Source organism: Alosa sapidissima, chromosome 15 (genome assembly GCF_018492685.1).
Source record: "Alosa sapidissima isolate fAloSap1 chromosome 15, fAloSap1.pri, whole genome shotgun sequence".
Classification (NCBI taxonomy): Eukaryota; Metazoa; Chordata; class Actinopteri; order Clupeiformes; family Clupeidae; genus Alosa; species Alosa sapidissima.
The window spans coordinates 11,850,001-11,873,381 of NC_055971.1; the positions used below are offsets into that span (position 1 = coordinate 11,850,001).

The 23,381-nt window shown below is 41.6% G+C and overlaps 1 protein-coding gene across 5 annotated transcripts in view; it reads right to left on the bottom strand.

Annotated features, from left to right (window-relative positions):
* Positions 1–23,381, bottom strand: part of LOC121683888 — a 63,273-nt gene that overhangs the window by 30,857 nt on the left and 9,035 nt on the right. For 3 of the 5 annotated variants that reach the window (XR_006022942.1, XM_042063747.1, XM_042063749.1), the window contains one exon: positions 2,402–2,554. The exons of 1 other annotated variant lie outside the window; for it this stretch is intronic. Coding sequence is in view for 3 of the 4 variants with exons in the window: in XM_042063747.1 (XP_041919681.1) it covers positions 2,402–2,554 (153 nt within the window). In the remaining variant the exon portion in view is untranslated. Of the gene's footprint in view, positions 1–2,401; positions 2,555–2,688; positions 2,722–23,381 lie in introns of those variants that run through there. One more of the 5 variants, XM_042063750.1, reaches the window with a different exon arrangement.

The following is a 23,381-nucleotide window of genomic DNA, read 5'->3' on the forward strand; positions in this document are numbered from 1 at the left end:
TCAGTCACATTCACCACAAAACACATTTTGAGTTTCATATACTGTTGGAAAGAGGTTCTTAGCTAAAAAGACATCACAATATTGTCTTTGTACTGAATCACTGAACTGTGATTTTGAGAAAAAGGCCTCCAAAGAAAGTGTTCCAGTTCACTGCTAGTTGGTGCCTTTACCTATACATTTGTAGTCTGACCACCTCATTTGGTGTTTTTCAGTTCTTATTTCTTGTACAGTGAGAGAAATCTAGTCTCTGTTGGGCTTTAACAAGTGCATCAAAGTCAGGTTGAATGTCTGAGGTGGAGATGCTAAGCAAAGCTGACAGATGATCATCAGTGAGAGAGGATCTATACCTGGATTTGGTAAACTTCATCACTGAGAATGTTTGTTCACATATGTACATGTACAGTAGGTAGAGCCAAAGAGAACCAACATCTTCTGAGCATGTCTCCTCATGTTTGGAAAGTTCTCCTCCTTGAGAGAAGAGTAAAAATCCAGCAGTGATCCTGACTTAAAGTGCTCTGCCAGTACTGGATCAGACTACAGGTCAATGAGTTCCCGCTAAACATCACTGGGAGCATTATCCACACTGCAGGTAAAGGGAGAGGAAATCATGTGCATTTCATCCTCAATTGTGCTGAAATCTTCAAATCGCCTTGAAAACTCACCATGCAGTGCTCCTAACATGGATGAGTACCTGCAGAGGTGATCAGCTGATGGTGTGACTTCTTTCATGGTTTGCATGTGAGTGAGAATGTTGTTCTCCAGTTGGCTTGAAAGAAACTGCATCTTTCTCATGAAAGCCTTCACCAGGGTGTGCATTTCATGAACAAAAAGGCCCTTGCCTTGCAGTTTGGTGTTCAGTTCATTCATCAGTGCAGTCACATCAACAGCAAATGCAAAATCTGCCATCCAATCCTAATCTGAGAGCTCTGGGATGTTTTTGCCCTTCTTCTCACAAAACTCTTGAATCTCTGTGTTCAGGTCCCAAACTCTTTTTAGCACTTTGGCCAGGCTGAGCCATCTGACAGCTGTGTGGTAGCCAATGTCATTATGCTCAGTCTCATGCTCCTCCAAAAGTGCAACAAACTGCCTGTGATTCAATGCTCGTGCCCTGATGAAGTTTACTATTTTAGTTACAACATCAATCACATGGTTACTTTTTAGCACTGACTTGCACAACACATGTTGGTGTATAATACAATGCAAAAATACCAATTTCTGATCTGCGTCAGAGAAGAAAAAGTCGAAACTTGCCACTTCACGTTGCAGCTGAAGCTCCAGATTCCCCGCAGTGTTCTCGATCCTTCTTTTCACGGTTCGCCTGGACAGCGGGACTTGTTCAAATGCTACTTTTTTTTCAGGGCATATTAGTGCTGCAGAGTTCACCAAGCACTCTTTGACAAACTCCCCCTCTGAGAACGGCTTACTATATTTAGCGATTTTGAGGGATATCACAAAGCTAGTCTTGGTTGCTGCAACACTGGATGTGTGAATCTTCGTAAAACAGCCTTGCTGCTTTTGTAGCTTGCCTAGCAAAGCTTCCGATGTCCTTTCAGCATCAGTCAGGTTGTTTTGTATTTCTCTGCATGTTTCGTACCGTAATGCCGACTCAAATTATAATTATATATTCAATGAAAATATTGTGTGCACCGGGGCCCAGCACAGCTGCGTTACGCCACTGCTTACACGGGCCGGTCAGAGTCAACCAAAGGGCCGTTTGTGGCCCCGGGGCCGTACAATGCCCAGGTCTGGTATAGAATAAATAGATTAAATAGATGCTGCCAATGCAAATAAACAAGCCTGCCTCAAATTTGAACCACCCATACTGCAGTTTTCTAAGAACTTCCCTCAGGAAGAAACCTTAACCTCAGACTTGTGCAATTGTCAGTGAACAACTTGAAGGAGCTTTGTGGAATTCTGTAGGCAATGAGTTGTCTTGAACTCAGCCACAAGGCACTCTTCCTGTGACTTGTGTTGTATTAACTACAGCTGCCACACATGTTTCTGCATGGTATTACAAAAAAGTGGGCCCAGAGCTCACTGGCTTGAATGCGCAGAGCACAGGCTTGTTTACATTATGTAAAAACGTTGGTTTAAGTTATTTCTGGATTTAAACAAACAAAACAAAAAAAAGAACTCCACATAGCACCTTTAAAGGAGAATTTCGGCGATTTTTCACATAGATCTCTGTTTCTCTGTACTGTACCCCCGAAAACAATCGGTTCTACCTAGCTCGAGTTGCTGTAGCCAACAGCTAGAGCTACCAGGCAGCTACAGTGCTACACTGAGGGCATGAACATGGGGGCTCATGAACATGCCCCCAGAGTGTAGCACTGTACTTGTAAATTAAAACCTGAAAAATGTATTTACAATGAGAGAAAACCAATGTGTTCAAGTAGCTCACAAGGTCAGCCATGTCCTCATGTTTAATGGGCAGGTCCCAGAGACGCAGCTCCTTCACATGGGTGTAGCGCTCATCCCGCACCGCACACAGCAAGGGACACACACTCACTGACGCCCGCTCTGCAGTGCTGCATTCTGGGAAAAACAGGGTGATCTACAGCAGAGAGAGAGAAAGTGGGGGAGAGAAAGATAGAGAGGAGAAAACAAGAGAGAAAGACTGACCGTCCATGTCATTTCATGCCTTACTTACCTACAATATAATAAATATATTGACCCTAGTGGACTTACTTAAGAACTCTTCAACCATATGGAGCACTCTGCTGATCATCCACTTTATTTCTGATTAACATTATGTTAGTGTCAGTGCGCAATTTCCAGCTCTTTCATATGCCAAGAAACCGCACATGGTTTTACGAGAAGCAGTGAGAGGAGGAATACAGGACAGTCGCTTGAGAAGATGATCAAAAACTGCAAAAGGAGACAAAGGGAGGAGGAGGTGGCAGGAGCGGTGGGAATTCTGGTGAAAGAATGAGGAGACCTTCTGTTTCACGTTTAAATGGTACTCTAAGCAACTCCGAAAAAATGTTCTTGAAAAGCATAAGTTAGGGGATTGATATAAAAAAAAAAATCAAATAATAATTGAACATCACCTGGAGTTCAGTAGAAACCGTCATTAAGGAATGTAAGGAATATGGCAAATGTGTAAATCTGCCAAGAGCAGGCTGTCCCCACAAACTGACTGGCTGTGCATGAAGATTGGTGTGGAGGCCACCAAGGCACCTATGACAACTCTGATGGAGTTAAAAGCTTCTGAGATGGGAGAGACTCTGTATACAAGAACTATTACCCGAGTTCCTCACCAGCCAAAGCCCATATTTAATCTCGACTAAAAGTCACCCAAAGACATGTGGGAGGTCTAGGTCAAATGGAAGAAGGTTCTTTGGTCTGATGAGACCAAATTGGAGCTTTGTGGCCATCTAGATGCTATGTTTGGTGGACACCAAAAAATGCACATCATCACAATACACTATCCCTACGGTGAAGCATGATAGTGGCAGCATCATGCCGTGGGGATGCATCTCGGCAACAGGCTCTGGAAGGCTTGTATAGGGAAGGGTAAAATAAATGCAGCAAAATATATGGAAATTCTGGTGGACAATCTGATTCAATCTGCAGGAGAACTACGACTTGGGGGAAGAATTATTTTCCAGCAAGACAATGACCTGAAACATACAGCAGAAGCAGAATGGTTTAAAGACAACAAGATGTATGTTCTTGAGTGCCCAAGACCTCAATCCAATAGAGAATGTGTGACTGGACTTAAAAAGGGTGGTTCACGCCCAATCACCATGCAACCTCACAGAGCAATTTTGCAAAAAAGAATCGATAAAATTGCAGTACCCAGATTTCAAGCTTAATTGAGATCTATCCACGAACACTCAGTGTTGTGATTGTGTCAAAATGTGCATCTATAAAAAACTGACTTGAAGGGGTTGAATTTTTATGCAATCGCTTATTTAACATTATATATTTTTTTGTTACTCAACATTACTTTGTTGTTTTCACTTAGACATTAAATGGTTTCAACCCACTCCTTCTCAGTGAGTCATTCATCTCCAACATGGAAAACCCTTAAGCCCTCAGACACTGCCTAGTCTGTTTCTATTTAGTGTACAAGACAGTGCCTCTAACTTCAATATCCAATTATGTCATTATGGCATGACTGTAATTCCTACAATTAAGTGATCACATGATCAAACAGTGGTGTTACACAGGCAAGTAAGTCAATCCAATTGACTGTCTTATATATACACCTGTCTTATATACTCTTCCAAAAATACATAGACTACACCGACGTACCACCAGGCCGGCCAATAGTGGCTGCCATTGGCTCTGTCACAGAAAAGATATCAGCTTTTGTAGACCACTTTCTCCAACCACTGATCATTTCTTTACTGTCTTACGTTAGATCTACCACATAAAAGGCACTATAACTTGTACATCCACCAATGTCATCTATATGCTCCGATGCCCATGCGGATTAGCTTATATAGGAAAAAACACTAGACCTCTTAAAACATCAGTTGAGGGCTGCAACTTCACTTTTTAAATGACAATATCCTGGCCGGACTACCGTTGTCAAAATGATTCATGAGGTTAGTAGATAAAACTTAAAATGAAGAACATTTTCGACATAAAAAAATTAACTTTGCTACTTGTACATGTATAGGTGAGTTGTCAACTTATTTTAAGGAGTTTGTAATACTGAAAAAGAAAGAAAGCTGTCTCAACTTATTAATATATGGATTTTCAACAAACAGTCTTGCTTTCACCTAACAATAGAAAGTATTAAGTTACTGAAACTTGTAAATCTCGTGACCAAACTTATAAAGCTGATAACACGACTGAACGTTCAGGACCTTCCAGACCACGCCTGAGAAGTAACAGAAATTATGGCACAGGATCCTGTAGCCTGCATCGAACATCACAGGTACGTGCAAAGTAGTCTAGCCTACTATTTTTGTGTTTGTTTTAAAAGCAACAGCTATCAAACGGCACACAGTGCATCAAAATCTTTGTCACATGACACTACAAATGAAATTAACGCTACAGCTTGCCCTTTTGCTAATTTTAATATTTGAAAAGATGGATTTTACCTAGCTATCTACAGACAGTAGCTATCGTGTCTTCCAAGCTAGCTGCTGCTTGCACGGTAATTAAAGGAGGAGTTGACGGGCCCTGGATCATCAGGTCAAAATCGCCCAGCCAGTCTTCTTGCTGGGTTACATGTGAAGTCAATGGTTGAGTAACAGTTTGGTCACTAGCGGGGGCTCGGGCACATGCCGATCCTTGTTCAAGTCATTTACTGGTTCCACAGTGTACACCATGCCACCCTCCTTTGGCTCTCAGTGCCTGGTGCACTGCTGAGCTCCAAAGGTCAAGGATTTTGTGGCGGCCCCTCACCCCGAGATCCCGGCGATATACCAACTGGCCCTCCTTTAGGAGCGCCTCGCAAACTCGCTGGTCATGGTTTGTCTTACGGCGTGTAGCCGCTGCTTGCAGCCGCTCTCTGGCTCCATGGAATGCAAGCTGTAACCGAGCCTGGTGTACTTGGACCCATTCGTGAACCGTATAGCACCAGAGGGCTCCGGGACATGACCTAATAGGAAATCCAACAGCAGACGTGGTTCTTGCCCGAACATCAAGAAGAATGGTGACTCCCCTGTGGCCTGGTGGGGTGTTAAAACAATACAGGATTTGGGGCAAGCAAGAATTCCAGTCTCTTTTTTGTGAGACTGGTAAGGTTGTGCATGGTCCTATCAGTGGCGGTTTTAGGTACGGGCGAACCGGGCGGTCGCCCGGGGCGGCATCTTGTAGGGGGCGGCACGAGCGCTTAAAAAAAAAAAAAAAAGAAAAAAGAATAATAATAATAATAATAAACGTCGCAAAACGATTTTCTATTATCCATCACTTGTGTGAGGAATTAGGGAATTGGCGCCCCTGTTGCTCAGAAGGTAGGCCTACTGCACTGCACTGTGCAGAGGAAGGGGCGAAGGGAGGGGTTTGCGGGGGACAGTTCACCTCTGGGTCTCCTTAATGAAACGGGAAAGGGGGGATGAATGGGGATCCACTGTATAGTAGCCTACAACAGTCTATTAGTGGGCTAAAATCAGTCACACCTTGACTTTCTTCCAAACAACGCACATCTCATAATGTTATGAATGCAGACCTATGATTCCTGCACATTTAATTAACCGTGTGAAATGGCTAATAAAAATAGGTGACAAAACGATTAAGAGGTCACCCAGGTGAATTGGTTTGGTCTTGACTGTGGTCGCGAGTGGATCATGGGAATTTGTGGATTGTTGTCGACTGTCGAGTGCCAAACACGATGGACAGATGATTGTAAGTTATATTTGCCACTTTTATGTATATAGGCCTATTGTGTATTTATTTAAGTTCTAATACGGTTTTGTGCAGAATTGCCTCATTGTCATTTGGCAATGCTGTAAGCAGTATTTTGCCATCTCATTGTTTGCCATCTGCTTGTTTGTGCAGAATTGCCTGTTGTTGCTTTAAAAATGACATTTAAAATGTCTCAATAAAAAAATGACTGTTTGAAAAAAAAGAAGATTTTTTTGTTGTTGGGGGGGGGGGGGGGGGGGCTTGGGGGGGATCTCGCCCGGGGAGTAATTGAGTGTAGAACCGCCACTGGGTCCTATTAAAACGTTCGCACTGCCCATTTGCCGCTGGGTGATAGGGAGTAGTGCGTGTTTTCTGGATTTCGTATAAACCACAGAGCTGCTGGATGAGCCCATTTTCGAAGCTGCGGCCCTGGTCCGAATGAATTTGAAAACCACCAGCTCTCCTACCAGCACCTGTGGCACTGTAGAAGCACCTTGATCGCTGGTCAGCGAAAGTGTATTTACTAAAAATATCAGTCATTACTAAGACATTCTCCTGCCCACTCCTGGCTGGCTCTAGGGTGGTAAAATCAATTGCCAAGATTTCATTGGGTCGCCCTGCCAGCAGGTGGAGTAGTGCGTGTTTTCGTAAAACACGTCATCATCAACTTAATGCACACACAACTTTTGTTTGAGCAGGAGAGAGAATAACAATGCATGGACGCAGCAACTACAGAAATTGTAGCCAAGGCTACTTGCTGCTTTCTTTTACTATCTATGGTTGCTGGTAATCGGCACATAATAAGCTGATTTAAGCTAATTCACTAACTCAAGACTTCAAGGCCATCATGGATATAAAAGTTTTTTTGAAAACAACGAAAGGATGGAGGGAACATAGCAAAGCTTGGAGTTATTTCAGATGGGCAACAACAAGTTAGGCAAAATTGTGGTGCTTGTCAAAACCTTAGAACAGCTGGAATAATGCTTAGGCTGATGTTAAAGCACACACGATGTTTAAAGCCATACACAATGGTAAATTGGAACAAAACTAAAGGTAACTTTAGCCTTTATAGGGCTGTACAGTGGGCAGTGCTTCAACTTGGCCCGCTTCCCTCGCGGTCCGCGCGCGGGATCACGCGGCATCACGCGACTTTAATTTGTATTTTTCCAGTGACGCTGCAACGACGCTGCAACAACCGGCAGAGGTCTCAAGTGAGCAGGGTGTCTCGTAAAAAGAAATGGAGCTGGAAAACCCTACACAGACTTCACTACAGACTTTAGCAGACTGGTTTAGAAATAATTTAATAGCCAGAAATATGCCTGCCCTGCCCTAATAAAGAAATATTTGGTTAACGGCGAGTGAATCCCGTTTGCAGCCGTAGAAGAAACGCAGGACAAATTAAACATTCTGGTTTTCTCCGAGTGCAACGATGATAGACAGACATCATTTGGACAAAATATAGAGCATATTAACCTCCGTTGCTCAGCCAAATGCCTTCCTGTTACGTCCTGTTATCACGGAGTTACAGGCGATAAATGTTTTTTGATGGTCACAAGTTTACTTCATTAGCGTTTATTTTATTGATTATTAAAGAGTGTTTTTCATTTAAAGGCATGACTTCATGCTTATTCAGAAGAGCATTTAGTGTTCTCCCCAATCCCAGACGTTCACATTGCATGTTTGTTTGTAATGGATGCAACCACAAGATACGCTCATAGGCACCGATACCGTGGGTGGTCCGTCTCTCGGGCACCCACTGAAAACATCGAGCACCCACGTGTGCCAGCTTACAGTCCCGGCTAAATTATATTAATTTAAAATCAAACATCGCAGTTTATGTTAAATTTAGCATCTCTCATAATGTGATTGGACATGTTGCTGTCAATTCCCTACTCCATATACTAACCACCAATGAGAGCGTCTCTCGTATGAAAATTCCTGACACTTCCCATCTGAAGAATTAACGCAAGGCTTTGTCGGGTCTTCAGCCCCGAATGTTTAAAATGTATATAGCCCTGAATATCATTTTAAAAGTAGTCTGACAAAGCTTATTGTTTTGTGACACAGCTAAACACTGGTACCTCATAGAACGTCTATAACATAGCCTAGGTGGTCGCAACTCACAAAAGTAAAGCAGATAGAAAGAACTCACGCAAATCTAGCCTACAACCAGTGTTGTTGGAGTACAAATACTTCGTTACTGTAGGCTACTTAAGTAGAAATTTCACGTATCTGTACTTTACTTCGCTATTTAAATTTATGTCAACTTCCACTTTTACTCCACTACATTTCCTAGATAAAATGTATACTTTTACTCCGTTATATTTCCACTAAGCATCTTCGTTACTCGTTACTAAAACATAAAATTAGAAAAAATGTGTGCGACTGCAATAAGGGAAGTTTGGCGAATCACTGCTCCTAGATTGCATTACGCATGCTCCGCACTCTATTTCAGCTCTTATTTGTTGCTAAAGGAGGAGGACCAAAAACGGGAGATTTGTATTATTTTTTTCGGGGGGGGGTGTCAGTGTTTATACCGGATCTGTGTTTGCATATTTAATACGTTTCATACACGTGTTTCAACACTGCATTTCGGTCAGCCTACTTCCAAAACTCCAAAGCTGCTTGCTGTCAGATTTGGTTCCGAGGGAACAAGTTCAGTGTATCAACAACACTCAATAACAGTTTATATGATGTGTTCAATTAAATTCCCAACAATTTCACAATAGCTAGTTCCGCTTGTTTACGACGAGACTCGAGGCTGCGCAGTTGGCACCCGCTTCCTTATTTGGGTTTTGGGTTGCCAGGTTTTAGCCTATGACAAAACGGTTGAAATTGAAACTAAGTGATCGTGTATGTGTAGGGTGTATTTCATACACAATCTGGCAACCTGAATGGATCAATGATTTTAAAATGAAGTTTGATGGCCATGCAAATTACGGGAGTTTTCCAGGAGAAATAACAAAACGGGAGGGTGCGTGGAGATGACCTTGAAATACGGGAGAAACCCGGGAAAAACGGGAGTGTTGACAGGTATGAGGAGGACGCACAACTGAAACCGCCATGGAAGCACGAGCACCTACTGGAGGACCTCCCGTTATCATAGACGACCACTCCGACGATAGTGGTGAAGTCGGTGAACAGGGTAGTGGTGAATATAACGTCATACACCCGTGGCCGTATTTGCAAGAAATGTTTCTGTACACCGGCTACCTGCCCTAGCGGCCTGTGAAAGGCTATATATCCATAGCATCGCCGGAGTGGTCTTCAGTCCAAGAAGTGTAAGACTGAATCAGGCCCAGGGTGGGTAATCGGTGGGCCGCTTCACTTTTGGCCCGGTCGAGGAAACAAATATTGACATTTGTCACGTTAGTCTATCTTTTCTTAAAGTAGGACACGTTCCGCATTCTGTGCATGACACCAATGCAATGCCTCTGCATGGGTTGTAGCCTACGTGAGGGAGTTCTCCCCTCCCAAAAAGAGTTGGTTGGGTCCATATAGCCCGTCTTTTCCAAAAAGTTTTCTCAGATACGGATAGCCAAGCCGGCCCTACAGTAGACACAAGCGTCAGGAAGGATGGAGGGTAGAAAGAGGCCAGGAGAGACTGAGCAGCAGATCAACCAGTCGATCACTGAAAATGATGAGCCCGAAATTAGTGATGAGGAGGCCATGACTACAGGGACAAGTAGAGAGGATAAATTAAAGTTATTTAATGTAAGAAAGAGCAATTACCCTACATGATAAACCTATATGCCTTGTTTGCTCAGAAGAGGGTGTAGTAAAGGAGTAGGCTAAATCACCAAACAACAATATAGCCTACCCATGCAAAAAACATCTAGCCTAAACATTAGTTCAATATGCCTCTTTGTGGAAGCATGGGATAGGCTACATTTCAAAGGCTTTCTTTCTTTCTTTCTGTTTTGGTAACTTGTGGAATAGTGGAATATTTTTTGTTAACTTCTCAGTTGAAGTGAATTATTATATAACCTTTACACATTTGTTGAACCATGGTACTAATAAAAACTACAGGATAGCAAGAGCTGAAATGTTGCTTAATTTATCCAATTTCCACCACTATGGTCGGTCTTGGGCCTGAAACTCCCGGGCACTGAATTCTGACAACTTTGAAAACCAGCTTCTTTTGAAGATGAACAGACACCTTTTCAGTTTCAACTAATGACTGGCATATTAGTAGCTGCTGGACATAAGTGGCCTGTGTGTGTGTGTGTGTGTGTGTGAGTGATGGTGACCTGGGGAGTAAGCCCTAGAAATGCTCATGCCACATGACCAAAATGTTCTTCCTACAAGCAGGTCATTTTTTTTGTGAAAGAAATAAGTTATTTATTTTTATTATCAGAGAATTGTGCCTAAAAAGTCCTAGAAAAGAATGTGATTTGATTTGATGAGTGAGATTAAGAAGATATGGGAACCCTGAATATGCTTTATGCTTTGCTATAAGAAAGCCAAAATAAAGTTTACAATAAAAGTTCAAAATAAAACCGCTTGCTTTTTACTTTTACTTCAAATACTTAAGTACATTAAATATCAGAAAATTACTTTTGATACTTAAGTACAGTATATATCAGACTTTTACTTAAGTAATATTCTAAAAGGCAACTTTCACTTCTACCAAAGTCATAACTCCTTGTCTGAGCTACTACCAGGCCTATGGTTTTTAAAAGTCAGATGTTCCCTGACAAAGACATTCGAAAATTAAGAATGTTTATTGACTTGAAAAATACACTAATTTTTGCAAACTCCCTTCATTCAACCCTTGAAGACATCGCGGTCTGGTGCGCTATCAGTGTTGCGCGGGTTTGGTCACAAGCGGCCCGCGGTCGCCCGATATTTTAATCAACCCGACCGCAACTCGGACCGCGAATATTAATTAGGACAAAATTATACCCATTTACAAAATGTGTGCTTTTGGTTATAGCCTGCATGCAGTGTGACAGTAGGCCATTTCTGTAAAACAAACTAATTTATTTGCGAAACTTAATGCAGTAGAACTACACGCAGTAGGCATGCAGGGCATAATGTTTGCGCAGGAGAGAGAATGAGAATGAGAGCGCACGCACGCAACCACCAAGGATTAGAACACTAGGATAAGATTTGAAGGCCATGGACATACATCTTTCTTTCGAAAACAGAAATGGTGAGGCAAGGTATAGGCAAGAGAGATACATTGCTGGTCAAAAAGTTAGCGTAAGAACTGGTTTATAATGCTGAATGAAGCACAAAGCACATTTACTAAAGCACATCCACTGTTTAAAGTCACAAACACAACGAACTAAGGTAACTTTTATGCATGCGCGAACCTATACATACCGGTAGATATGGCTGTGGAGTCTGTGCCATAACATTTATTCCTGCAGTTGTTGTAGATGAGAGGCAACCCCTTGTTTCAGATAGCCTGGACAACATGTTACCTGGGTGTTGCCTACGTTATTAATTAATGGTAGCCTACAATAGTTAATTGATTCGTGTAACATTACTTGCCTCAAAGAGTAGGGAATCAGGATGGAGAGAGTCACGCGTGTGTTGCTTTTGCGGGATCGAATCCAGTTTAATGCTAGTTTTCAAAACATATATTTTTTTACATGTCTTTTGTCCGAGCGGCTGTAATGTAGCCGAGCGCTCATGGCGTATGAAAAGCGACTTCAAACCGCCTAAAACAACTTGTTTGTGAATGTCTGACAACTGCTGCAGCGCATGCACACGCAAGGAAACCAGTAGGTGGAGAAACCAGAAGGCACACAACACCGGAACGATTTTAAGGCTATTTCGCATAGGCTACTCAATGGTGCTATTTCACACGCATTATAGCGACCCCCACTCACCGGGGTTAGGTGGAAGGTGTTAATGATTGGTGTAGCCTACAGTAGACTAGGGCTGTCAAAATTGCTCAAAAATGACGTTCGAATATCCCCTCTAAAATAAACACATGTATTCGAATATATTGGAATATCTAGGCTATATTATTTGCGCATTATGTCAGTGACGCGCATCATGTCATCTGTTTTTAACTTTTTGTATGGTTATTGCTTGACAGCGGGGATCCCAAGCAGCTTTCAGCCATAAGGCATTTCCTAATTCACCCGACACTGATATTCAAAATGTTGAAACAGGGGGTGCCATCAGACATTTGTTCCCAAGGTCTATGAATTGTTAATCCGGCCCTGCCCCCAACGAACGCAACTTTCCACCTCTGAGACAGCTTAAAAGAAGTCTAGAGGACTCCTAACTCACTGACCTACTTACTGTAGGCTGCGCAAACCACAGGCCTTTTTTTTGGGCAAGCCTGCATTCGAGGCAGGCCTTCTGTTGAAGAATTTTATATAAATCCTGCGCTAACAGTAATCCTCCTACCCCCCGCTACCACAGCTGTGGATAGTGTGGCATGCTCATGTCTCCTTCTTGCAAACTAGGCCTATAGCCCACTGGAAATGACTCTTCTATATTTGCTGCCTGCTGCATCCTTTCTGTTTGTATTGTTTAGAAAATGTTTGACGTCTTGAGTTAATGCATTAAACATTGTTTGCTGGTAACCAGCCACAAATAGCCTACAGATTCTTGCGTGCTTACATTCTCTATTCTCTCCAAAATGTGCCCGTTCTATAGGCTGGCCAAGTGCGTAATTCTGCGGCATAAAGCAGATGTATTTGTTTATTGTACAGAAAAATAAAAATAACCTGTCAAGCAGTCAATTGACTACATTGCAGTCAATAAGTAGGGCAAATTACGACACCAAAAAGTGGGTCATAGTTGTCTAAGCCTCTGCTGTGAGGCCAAACCCATGAACAAAGACGCATTGATATCTGCAATAGAGTTTTTTTTGGCGAAACAAGCTCACAGCCGAACGAGTCATAGCACTGAAGGGAGAGGCAACTGGCATGTGATCTCCCCACGGGCCAATGGATGTACAAGTTTACTCCTGTGCCTACGATATTTAATCAAGTTGCAAAATGTTATTCGTTTTAATGAATTTTTATGATAGTACCCTATACAAAAAGTACTTCATACTATCTTAAGGCGAGACACGGCAGGTGAAAACATCGTTTTTTCATGCACTGGTCAATTTCGAGATTTTGGGCTAATTTTCTACCTTAGCATGTATTCTTTCACACTACTACAACAACAAAGCCCGATTTACACATTTAGGTGTTAATTTCATTACATTTTGTCTACTCGCGCTTGTATATTTCTCCTAAATTCACCAAAAGTTAGTCTTCTAACGTTTCATGCTCTACCGCGACCGTGCTACAAAACATAACATGTGTAGTACCGTTGGAAAGCTCTGTTTTTGGACACTTCCTTTGCAACCGCAACCAATCGCGAAAGTTCAAAGGCGAGTCTAGGCTGAGAACGGAATCTCTTGTCTGTGTTCCAAGGCTGTTTTCTCAAATTGAGTTTTTCTCATTTTCCAGTAGATACATCTCAGCCTATGTAGCACCTATGTACACCAAACTTTCCAGATATACACTTAGCAGTGCTCTGAAGATATTTACAGAGGGATTTGTTAATAAATCATTCCTGGCCTGATTTATGTGACATTTTATTCAAAAATATATGGCAAAAATCGATTTTTTAAGGCTATGGACAGTATATTCTGATTTCCTAGGTAATGAAAGCAGATATCCTGAAATCCCTCTGTAATTTTATTTTTATCTTGTATGCAAACAAAATGAAAAAATAATTTTGCACCTGGCTTCATCATATGTTCAGATCTATCTACCGAAAATATATGCAAATGTGCGCATATTTAATGAGATAATGCCTAATTTGCATAATTAGACATTCGAATTTCAAAAACTTGTAATACATTTTTTGTTCATACTTGTGTAAGTAATCAACTGAGGAAGTTTCATGGTGATGTCTATTATTTTAAAATTTTACCCTATTCACCTGTAGTGTCTCGCCTTAATTGCTTTATACTCAATACTTGACCAATGGCTATTGCATCTGTCTATTGAAAGTGAGAATGTGGCATGTGATCTACTGTGTAGGCTTCATAAAATAAAATAAACAGATTGCTAATGGCCTACATGGGGTGCGTTTCCCGTACAACTACGGAGGTTAGCTTTTTACTAACTTACTAATTTACACGATGCATCGTTCAACTAACCAACATGTAAGTTACAACTGTTTCCCAAAACTGTCGTACGTACATAGTACAGTAAGTTTGGACCATGATAGTTTCCAAACTTCAGTAGTCTGGACTAAGGTGTTTAATGACGTTTAGTAGCACGTGAACGGGCACCTGCACATACTTCTGTGGCGCATTGCGTTAAGGCTGGCAGATGACAGCCGCCGTTGCACAGCAATTACCAGTCCCCTGTCCAAGAGTTCGAATCTAGGTTAAGATTTTGACAACAATATTATATAAGTTTATCTTTTGTGCAGATCATATTATCAAAATCAGAATCCGCCTTCTTGGCTTGGTTTGCGTAAACTAACAAGGACCCCCCCCCCCCTCCATGAAAATCAAAGGCTACATATTCTCAGCTGACTCGTCAAAAAGTGCGCACCACCTTATTATTATCTGCAGGTGTGTGACTTTTACTTACGTGCACATGGCTGCAAATTGACTTTTAATTTATGTATTTTCTGCCTTGGGCATTTTAAAATATGGATGTATGGTGGGTAGAAGTGTAAATATCAATTAGAAACCTAAATATATTTATAATTATTAATTTGCAAACAAATAACTGGCGTCAGTGACGTCCTTGACATGAAGATCCCTGGAACTATGCTTCTACTAGCATTCTACCACAGGTCGAGAGGTGTAGTTGTAACTACACAACTTTATGATAGTGGTTGCGAACGTTCGTTGCTACTATGGTTTTGGGAAACACTAACGTAGTGTAACGATGCATTGGACTAGGCCTATGTAAGTTCCAAATATGAATGTAATTCTGCGGCATAAAGCAGATGTATTTGTTTATTGTACAGAAAAATAAAAATGACATGTCAAGCAGTCAAGAAGTAGGGCAAATTAAACTAAGCCTCTATAGCGTAGCCTGTTAAAAACGTCGCAGAAGCCTACCCAAGGCTACAGATTAATTCTGAACAGTTATTTCTCTACTGGCTCAATTATTACACCACTGTTTTGATTTGCGTAGTTGCATTGCCCCAACACTGACAATAATGTAGACAGCAAATTTCGATTTTATTTACCAGTAGTCAAGCCTTAAGCCATACCCAAGTAGTCTAAATCGAAGCTTTTTCAGAAGGGGCGGCAGGCAGAGCGATTACAGCTTCACGCCTCGTAATGCGCGACTGAAGTGGCCATTTGAAAGCGATGCCCACTGTATATAGTAAAGTATAAGTATATATACTTTTTTGATCCCGTGAGGGAAATTTGGTCTCTGCATTTAACCCAATCGGTGAATTAGTGAAACACAAACAGCACACAGTGAACACACAGTGAGGTGAAGCACACACTAATCCCGGCGCAGTGAGCTGCCTGCTACAACGGCGGCGCTCAGGGAGCAGTGAGGGGTTGCCTTGCTCAAGGGCACTTCAGCCGCGAGGGGTTGCCTTGCTCAAGGGCACTTCAGCCGCGGCCCACTGGTTGGGGCTCGAACCAGCAACCCTCCGGTTACAAGTCAAGAGTGCTAACCAGTGGGCCACGGCTGCCCTAAAGTTGTCCAAATGAATAAAGTTGTCCAAATGAATAGGTCGTAATTAGGCGTTGTTGTTGTAAAGATATTGCATGTAGATGTTGTACTATATAGGCTACTTTTTAGGTGACCAACAAAACCGGGAAACGGACAAATATTATCAAGGCTTTGAATGTTTCCGTGTGTGCCGTGTGTTTGTAGATGGGTGTGCATAGCATTTATTCCTGCAGGCCTGTGACCATGCATGCGCCCATAAAATAGCATCTGAATTTGCACCACTGACTTTAGACCAGGATGTTCCTGGTCTGTGGCGGAATTGTTTTCTGAAACATCAACATCAAAATATCAACAGGGAACGTTTGTGCCGGAACATGCCTCCTCTTTTAGCTGAACTGCCCCCGTGGGCACAATTGCATTCCCTAATTTACCGCCGTGTACCAGTGGAGGGAAAATTCCAATATGCGCTGAATGCAAAATAGGAAAGACAAAAGCGTCAGTATACAAAGTCAATTGCGCTTGAGTGCACGATAGGGCTCATAGTATGTGAATGTGTGTAAAACATTTTCCCCAAATCTAGGGTAAAAAATGAGCATGCCATACAAACTTAATAGTACGAAGATATAGGCTTTTTACTATTTTAAAAAATAAGGTAAATCAATCAGGACCCATATTCACAAAGAATCTTAAGGCTAAAGAAGCTCCTAACTGGCAAATTTAGGAGAAACTCTTTTTTTTCTTCTTTTTTTTTTTTTACCAAGAGTCATTCCCAAAGCATTTTAGCCTTAAAAGTAGCACCTAAGTCAGCTTAGAAGTCAAAAGGACTCCTAACTCACTTAGAGCTACTCCAAACAATCAGTAAATGGCAGCTTGACAGAATGTTTTGGACACACTCACAAGGAATTATTACAAAGATACCGCCTTAACTGTGAGAGAATATTGATTGTTGTGGACCTTCTGAGGGATGCAGTACCAGCGCCAACTACTCGCAGCAACCCAAGCAGTGCCGAATTAAAATGTTTGACAACACTTCACTACCTGGCAACGGGGAAAATTCAATTGTGTAACGCCGATTTAGCAATATCCCAGCCGTCGGTAAGCAGATCCATCCACCAAACCATCAATGCACTCTGTAGACCCCATATTATTCAACAGTTTATACGTTTTTCCCTTGGACATTCGCCAACTTCAAAGAAACAAAGCCAGCTTTATGGATATTGCCGGTGTGCCTGGAGTGGTCGGTGCTAAATATGGGACATATGTTAAAATAATTGCACCATGTCAGGATGAGGACGTGTTTGTCAATAGAAAGAAAACCCACTCCATCAATACCCAGATTGTATTTGATTCAAACTTCACAATCCTCGATGTTGTTGCAAAGTGGCCCGGATCCACTCATGACTTGAGGATATTGATGGAGAGTGGTCTGAGGCAACTGTTCGAGAGACGTCATGTGCCAGCTGGATGTCACTTGGTAGGGGACAGTGGCTATCCCTGTCAGTCGTGGCTCCTTACACCTTATAAATTGCCTCCGTCCACAAGTGGGACCACAGTTACATTACATTAAGTAAGCGCACATGTTGGCTATATTATGTAGGTGACATTATTCACTAGCATGACCACAATGTCATGGTTACAAAGCTTATTACAAATTAATGAGGCTCTTGGTGTTGTTGGTTGAATCGATGTTTACTGTTTACTTCCTTGTGCGGTATGTTTTAGAGCACACAAGAAGACACGCAGTGTGGTGGGATTGGATAGCTACAGGGCTTAAAGCAAAGTCAAAGGAGAATTCCGGTGTGATATTGACCTAAAGTGTATTGAAACATGATACCGAGTGTGAACGTATGTCTCATAGCCCATCTCGACTTGTCCCCTGCACTCCAAAATCTGGCGCTAGTTAGCCGATGCTACCAACAGCTTTTTCAGTAGTGGTGCTTCGGCATCGGGCTAGCCATGCAAATAAATCACTGTTTTACACCCATTTACGAGGCTCAATGTATCTCCACACTTCATTGGTAGACTTCCGAGGGCCCTGACATTTAAAACGAGACATTGAGAACTTTGAAAAAGCGCCAGATTTTGGAGTGCAGGGGACAAGCCGAGATGGGCTATGAAACATACGTTCACACTCGGTATCATGTTTCAATACACTTTAGGTCAATATCACACCGGAATTCTCCTTTAAGCATACCAGCTCACGCCTGAATTCAGGCACGGTGCCTAAACATTTTAAGCCCTGCAGCTAAAGCGACGTTTCCACGTTTAACACAGTAAAATCTGCCGTACACACCGAGTCCGATTTTTCGGATGACAAATTCACACAAAATTATGCAGGCTATTAAACACATGTATTCTAATTAGTCTGTACACACCGAGAACAAAAAATCGTAACCATCCATGGCAGACTTAAAACCAGCTACGACATGACTAAACGATTGTACATGCTCATATAAATGGCAAAAGTTAATGGGGCATCAACCTTGTTTTGAGAAAAAAAAAAATATTCGCGGTTTAACGGAAAAGTACTACACTAGCCTATCCAAAATCCAGCGGGGAAACCACCGTAGAAAAATTGCAACAAAAATTTCGGTAATAACCGATCATACCCAGAAAGCACATCAATTCCTTCTTTGTGGATGGCGTGGGAAAGTTTTCTATTGCCACGACCTTCCCATTTACTGGCCGCACCTTACCTTGGCCAACCACCTTTCCTAAATAAACGATAGTGGCCTGGGCAAACTCACATTTGGCAAGGTTCACAGTAAGAGTTGCTGCCACCAACCTCTGAAACACTGCGCGAATGCATGCCAGATGGTCGCCCCAGGTGTCGGCGTAACATAACACGTCGTCTAAATAAACGGCACACCCCTCCAACCCCGCAACTACCCTGTTCATGAGACGCTGGAAGGTTGAAGGGGCGTTCCCAAGGCCAAAACTCATCCTGGTATAAGAGTATAAACCAGAAGATGTGATAAATGCAGACACCTCCTGTGCTCTCGGTGTTAGTGGTACCTTGTAATACCCCTTTAATAAACCAAATTTACTAACGTACCGCGCACTACCGACCTGGTCCACACAATCCTCAATACGAGGCAATGGAAAGGAATCAGGCTTTGTCAACGCATTAACCTTCCTATAATCTGTACAAAACCTATATGTCTGATTTTTTAACCAACAAACACAGTGATGCCCAGCTGGAATATGACGGTTTGGCCAGGCCATTGTCAAGAAGATATTGTACACTGGCCTCCATACTATTACGCTTCTCTAGAGGCAGTCGATAAAACCTCTGCTTAACCGGGCGGGCACCTGTGTGTCAATGTCATGCTCGATTAGACTTGTGCAGGTCGAAGTGAAAATTAAGATGAAAACTCAGAAATGAAAGACTTTAACTCATCGCGCTGTTCCCCACTTAAAAAAAGTTTTGAAACAATATCATATGTTTGTCTAAAATGGGAGGGTGCATATTTTATTTTAAAAGCCTCACATCTTCGTTCGTAGACGTTCGTAACAGGGGCTTTACGACGCTCTTAGGATGAGCTACACCAGGCGCGTAACTGAAGTGCTCCGTTTGCGTAGCGTCTGCTGCAACAATTCATACTTTGCACGTGACGTCACAACCACTGGCTGGCGGGCAAGAACGTCGTTCTCCAGCAACGAAATTCAGTAAATCAGTCTAGGATCTGGCCAGGACGTCGCCAGTTTTACTATACAAAAGTTGGTGTTTTGAGGTGTAAATAACATGCCAAATAGTTGTTGTGCGATTGGATGCACTAACCGCCGAGGAGATAAGCCGGGGTTGTTTTTGCCGGATCCCATCTGATAAGGAGATACAGGCTATCAGATGTGCAATCGTTTCAGGAAATGGGACCTGGCAACCTTCACAGTATACACACGTCTGTGCAGTGATCATTTCATCAAAGGTAATTTCAACATTTGTTTGAATACAATGGGGTGGGGGTTTCGTCAATCAACATATTGTGTTATGAGTCTAAGCTAGGCTAACAGCTGTCGTCTTTTGCTAACAACAACAAAGTTGTGTGATAGGTTGTTTTGAGGTTTGTGATATCTATGGTTTTCAATGAGAACCAGAGATGACCCAAAAGTAGAGCTAGATTATTTACGGAGGAATTATTGCTGCTCGATTATTAAAAAAAAAAAAAAAACTTGACTGCTTCACACAATTTAGCTACCTTTAGTCCTAGTCCATAGTTATGCAGCTAGCTCGCTAGCAGACTTGATAGCTACTAGAAAGACCTGGAACTAACATTACAGGACTCAATGTTGAAAATACCCAAAGCCTTGTGTGGCAATAACGTGTTTATCTATTATATTATATTATTTTATTATTTCAGGTGCCAAATTTGATGACCCGCTGTCCCCTGATTGGGTTCCAACTGTCCACAGAGAGAAGAGCTTCGGCTGTCAGTGCCCATGACAAACTTACCCTAGATGTGCCTGCAGAATTGATTGTTTTTGAAATTTTTATAGAAAAACCCAATTTCATCACACCATGAAATACCTAATAGGCATATCGCCACAAGGAACAGTCGTATTCATATCTAAGGGATGGGGAGGCCGAACATCAGACAAACGTGTCACAGAAAATTCTGGGTTTCTGGAATGCATCAGTGCAGGTGATGTAATACTGGCTGATCGAGGGTTTAACGTGGCAGAATCTATTAGCTTGTATAATGCTGAGCTGAAGATCCCAGCTTTCACCAAAGGAAGGAAACAATTGAGCTCAGTAGAGCTGGAGTCCACACGTGGACTTGCCGCAGTAAGAATCCATGTAGAGAGAGTTATCTACAAACTCTATACTACAAGTACTATAGGTATCCAGATGTTTGAAGCGGAACACCCCAAAGGGTTAACAGTTTTAGACAAAGTAGTCCATGTGTGTTGTGCCAACTGTGGTTGTTACAAATGTGGCACCCTCAATTATTCCTTCTGGTTAAATACTACAATAATACAATGTAAATATGCAATGATTTATTTATACAAACACACACTGTAAATAATAATAATGAATATATGACATTTTATATATTACAATAATACATGTATTACATTTTCACTTTAAATACCTTTGTGCATTGTCTTTATTTGTATCCATCTGTTTTATTTATCTATGTATGTGCATTTTATTTATTTATTGAATAAATCTGTATTTGTCTGTCTAACAGTACAATTAAAAATTTAGCACTTTTCATTTGTTTTCTTTGTGCACACTTGCATTTTGCCAATTCACTAACACTAAGATCAGTAGTCTGCAAACAACTTCAGGCATGTACAGTCTCTTACACATTCCTGATGTACACAACATGTGTAACGATCCTGTGTTTCCTGTCCCTCCTTTGTTTACCTCCTGTGCCATGTGCTCCTGTGTTTACTTCCTGTCCCTGTGTTTTAGTTCCTGTCAGCCATGTGCTCCTTTGTTTGTCTTGCCATGTCTCAGTTCCCTGTGTCTCCGCCCCTCACCTGTTCCTCATTATTAGTCTGCTAGTTTAATTATGATTTCCAGCCCTGTGTTCACCTGTCTCTTGTTTCTTGTCCACTTTTCAAGATTCCTGTTTTCGCTAAGTGTGCCTCGATCTCGTCTTGTCTCCACTTGCCCTGCGCCTCGGCCCAGCTCTCCATACTGCAACCCTGACAACATGTGAGCACACTTACACCTAACCCGGCCATACAGGTGCAGTGGCCAAATCGAACCAGTCCCTCCTTTTCCACAGCAACCTAACCTCAGAGGCGATTCATTCAAGCTGTAGGAATGATGTACCTAACATAGATAAAGGTTTTAGTTAGATAAAGTATATCATTCACAAGCACAGTAGCCTACCACAGATATTTTTTAAAGCTACACATTTCTTTCCTTTTTTTAATTAGGTTACCATATATGTTTACATGTGGCATCACGTGGGTAGACAAATCAGAGGAACTGCAAGCTGTGCGTCCAGCTGGGTTTCACTTTTAAGTAGAGCCCGACCGATTTATCGGCGGGCCGATATTAGGCATTTTCCAAACTATCGGTATCAGCATTTATAATGGCCGATAAATGAATATTTTAAAAATAAAATAAAAACGGACGAAACACCCTTCAGCCATGTCATGAGTGTTGGCGTTGTATAGTTTGTCCACCAGAGGGCACTCTACACCGTCCCTGCTGGCAACACTCGTGTATAACGCGCCACACATCCTGCAACCTGCTGATCCAGCCAGAGTCGGGCAGAGAGAACCAGTTATCCGCGAGTGAGATCATCAGTGAAGTGTGTTCATGGAGATTTGGTCACGAGACGTATATTGCTTGAATAACAATTAAAAGAACATCCCCATCAGTTCTTTTAACTCAAATAAGCATGACAAAATTCATGAAAACAATGTCCAGTTTTGCTGCTGTTAAATAAGCCGAGAGTGAAGCGGAATTAGCTAGTAATTATGTTACGTTGTTACAGTGTAGTTGACTGTCTGTCCTTTTAACTTTTGGCAATGAGACGTATCATCTCTCCCCAGCCTGTTATTTTGAAAGCGTATGTTTTGCAATTTTCAGTATGACGTTATCCATTGCTAAATTATGGCTCATCATAGACTAGCTAACCACAAAGCTAGCTAATGCCATGAATATCAGTGGAAGACCGCTAACGTTAACATTAATGAACTTTGAAACCACAACGAACTTATTCTGCCTAAATAAAGTAATGATTACTGTATTTATAACTAGTATATCTGTAGTTACAGTCCCTGCATTGTAAAATGTAAGTTAGACGTGCGAGGAGTGAACATTTTGACATAGTCTTTTGAACAAAAAGACTAAGTTTCATAGCTTAAGTTTCTATTTTTATACATTTTATTTATCAGAACTTAATATATTTCGATGTTCCACTGTGACAATATTATTTAAAAATAAACAAGTTTGTTTTTAAAATGCATTGTGCAAATGCATCATATTATTTTAGTCAATACTCATAAATAACTACAAATAACTAATGTTAGGGAAATCTGTTAATGTTTTGTTCCGCGTTTCTGAAGAAAAAAAAAATATATAGGATTTTTAAATCAACAAATATTTGTATCGGTATCGGCCTTCAAAAATCTTTTATCGGTCGGGCTCTACTTTTAAGTGACGGTCATAAATTCTGCTGTCATAGAGACAGTTGACGTGCATAATTTCAGACTTATGATTCGCTGATGTTATGTTTCATGTCAATCGTGTAATCTTAACATAACGTGCTTACACGTTCGCCAGCAGGTGGCGAGAACGCGTTATCATCTGTATACGTATGATACGTGATTTGATATGATATGAGAAGAAGAATACATGGTGAATGAATGACACATTACTGTTGTACTGCATCTACTTATTACTTATAGTTACTTTGCATGCATACTATCGTACACTTATTACTACTACATTACAACCTAATCTGTATACGTATGATACGTGATTTGATATAT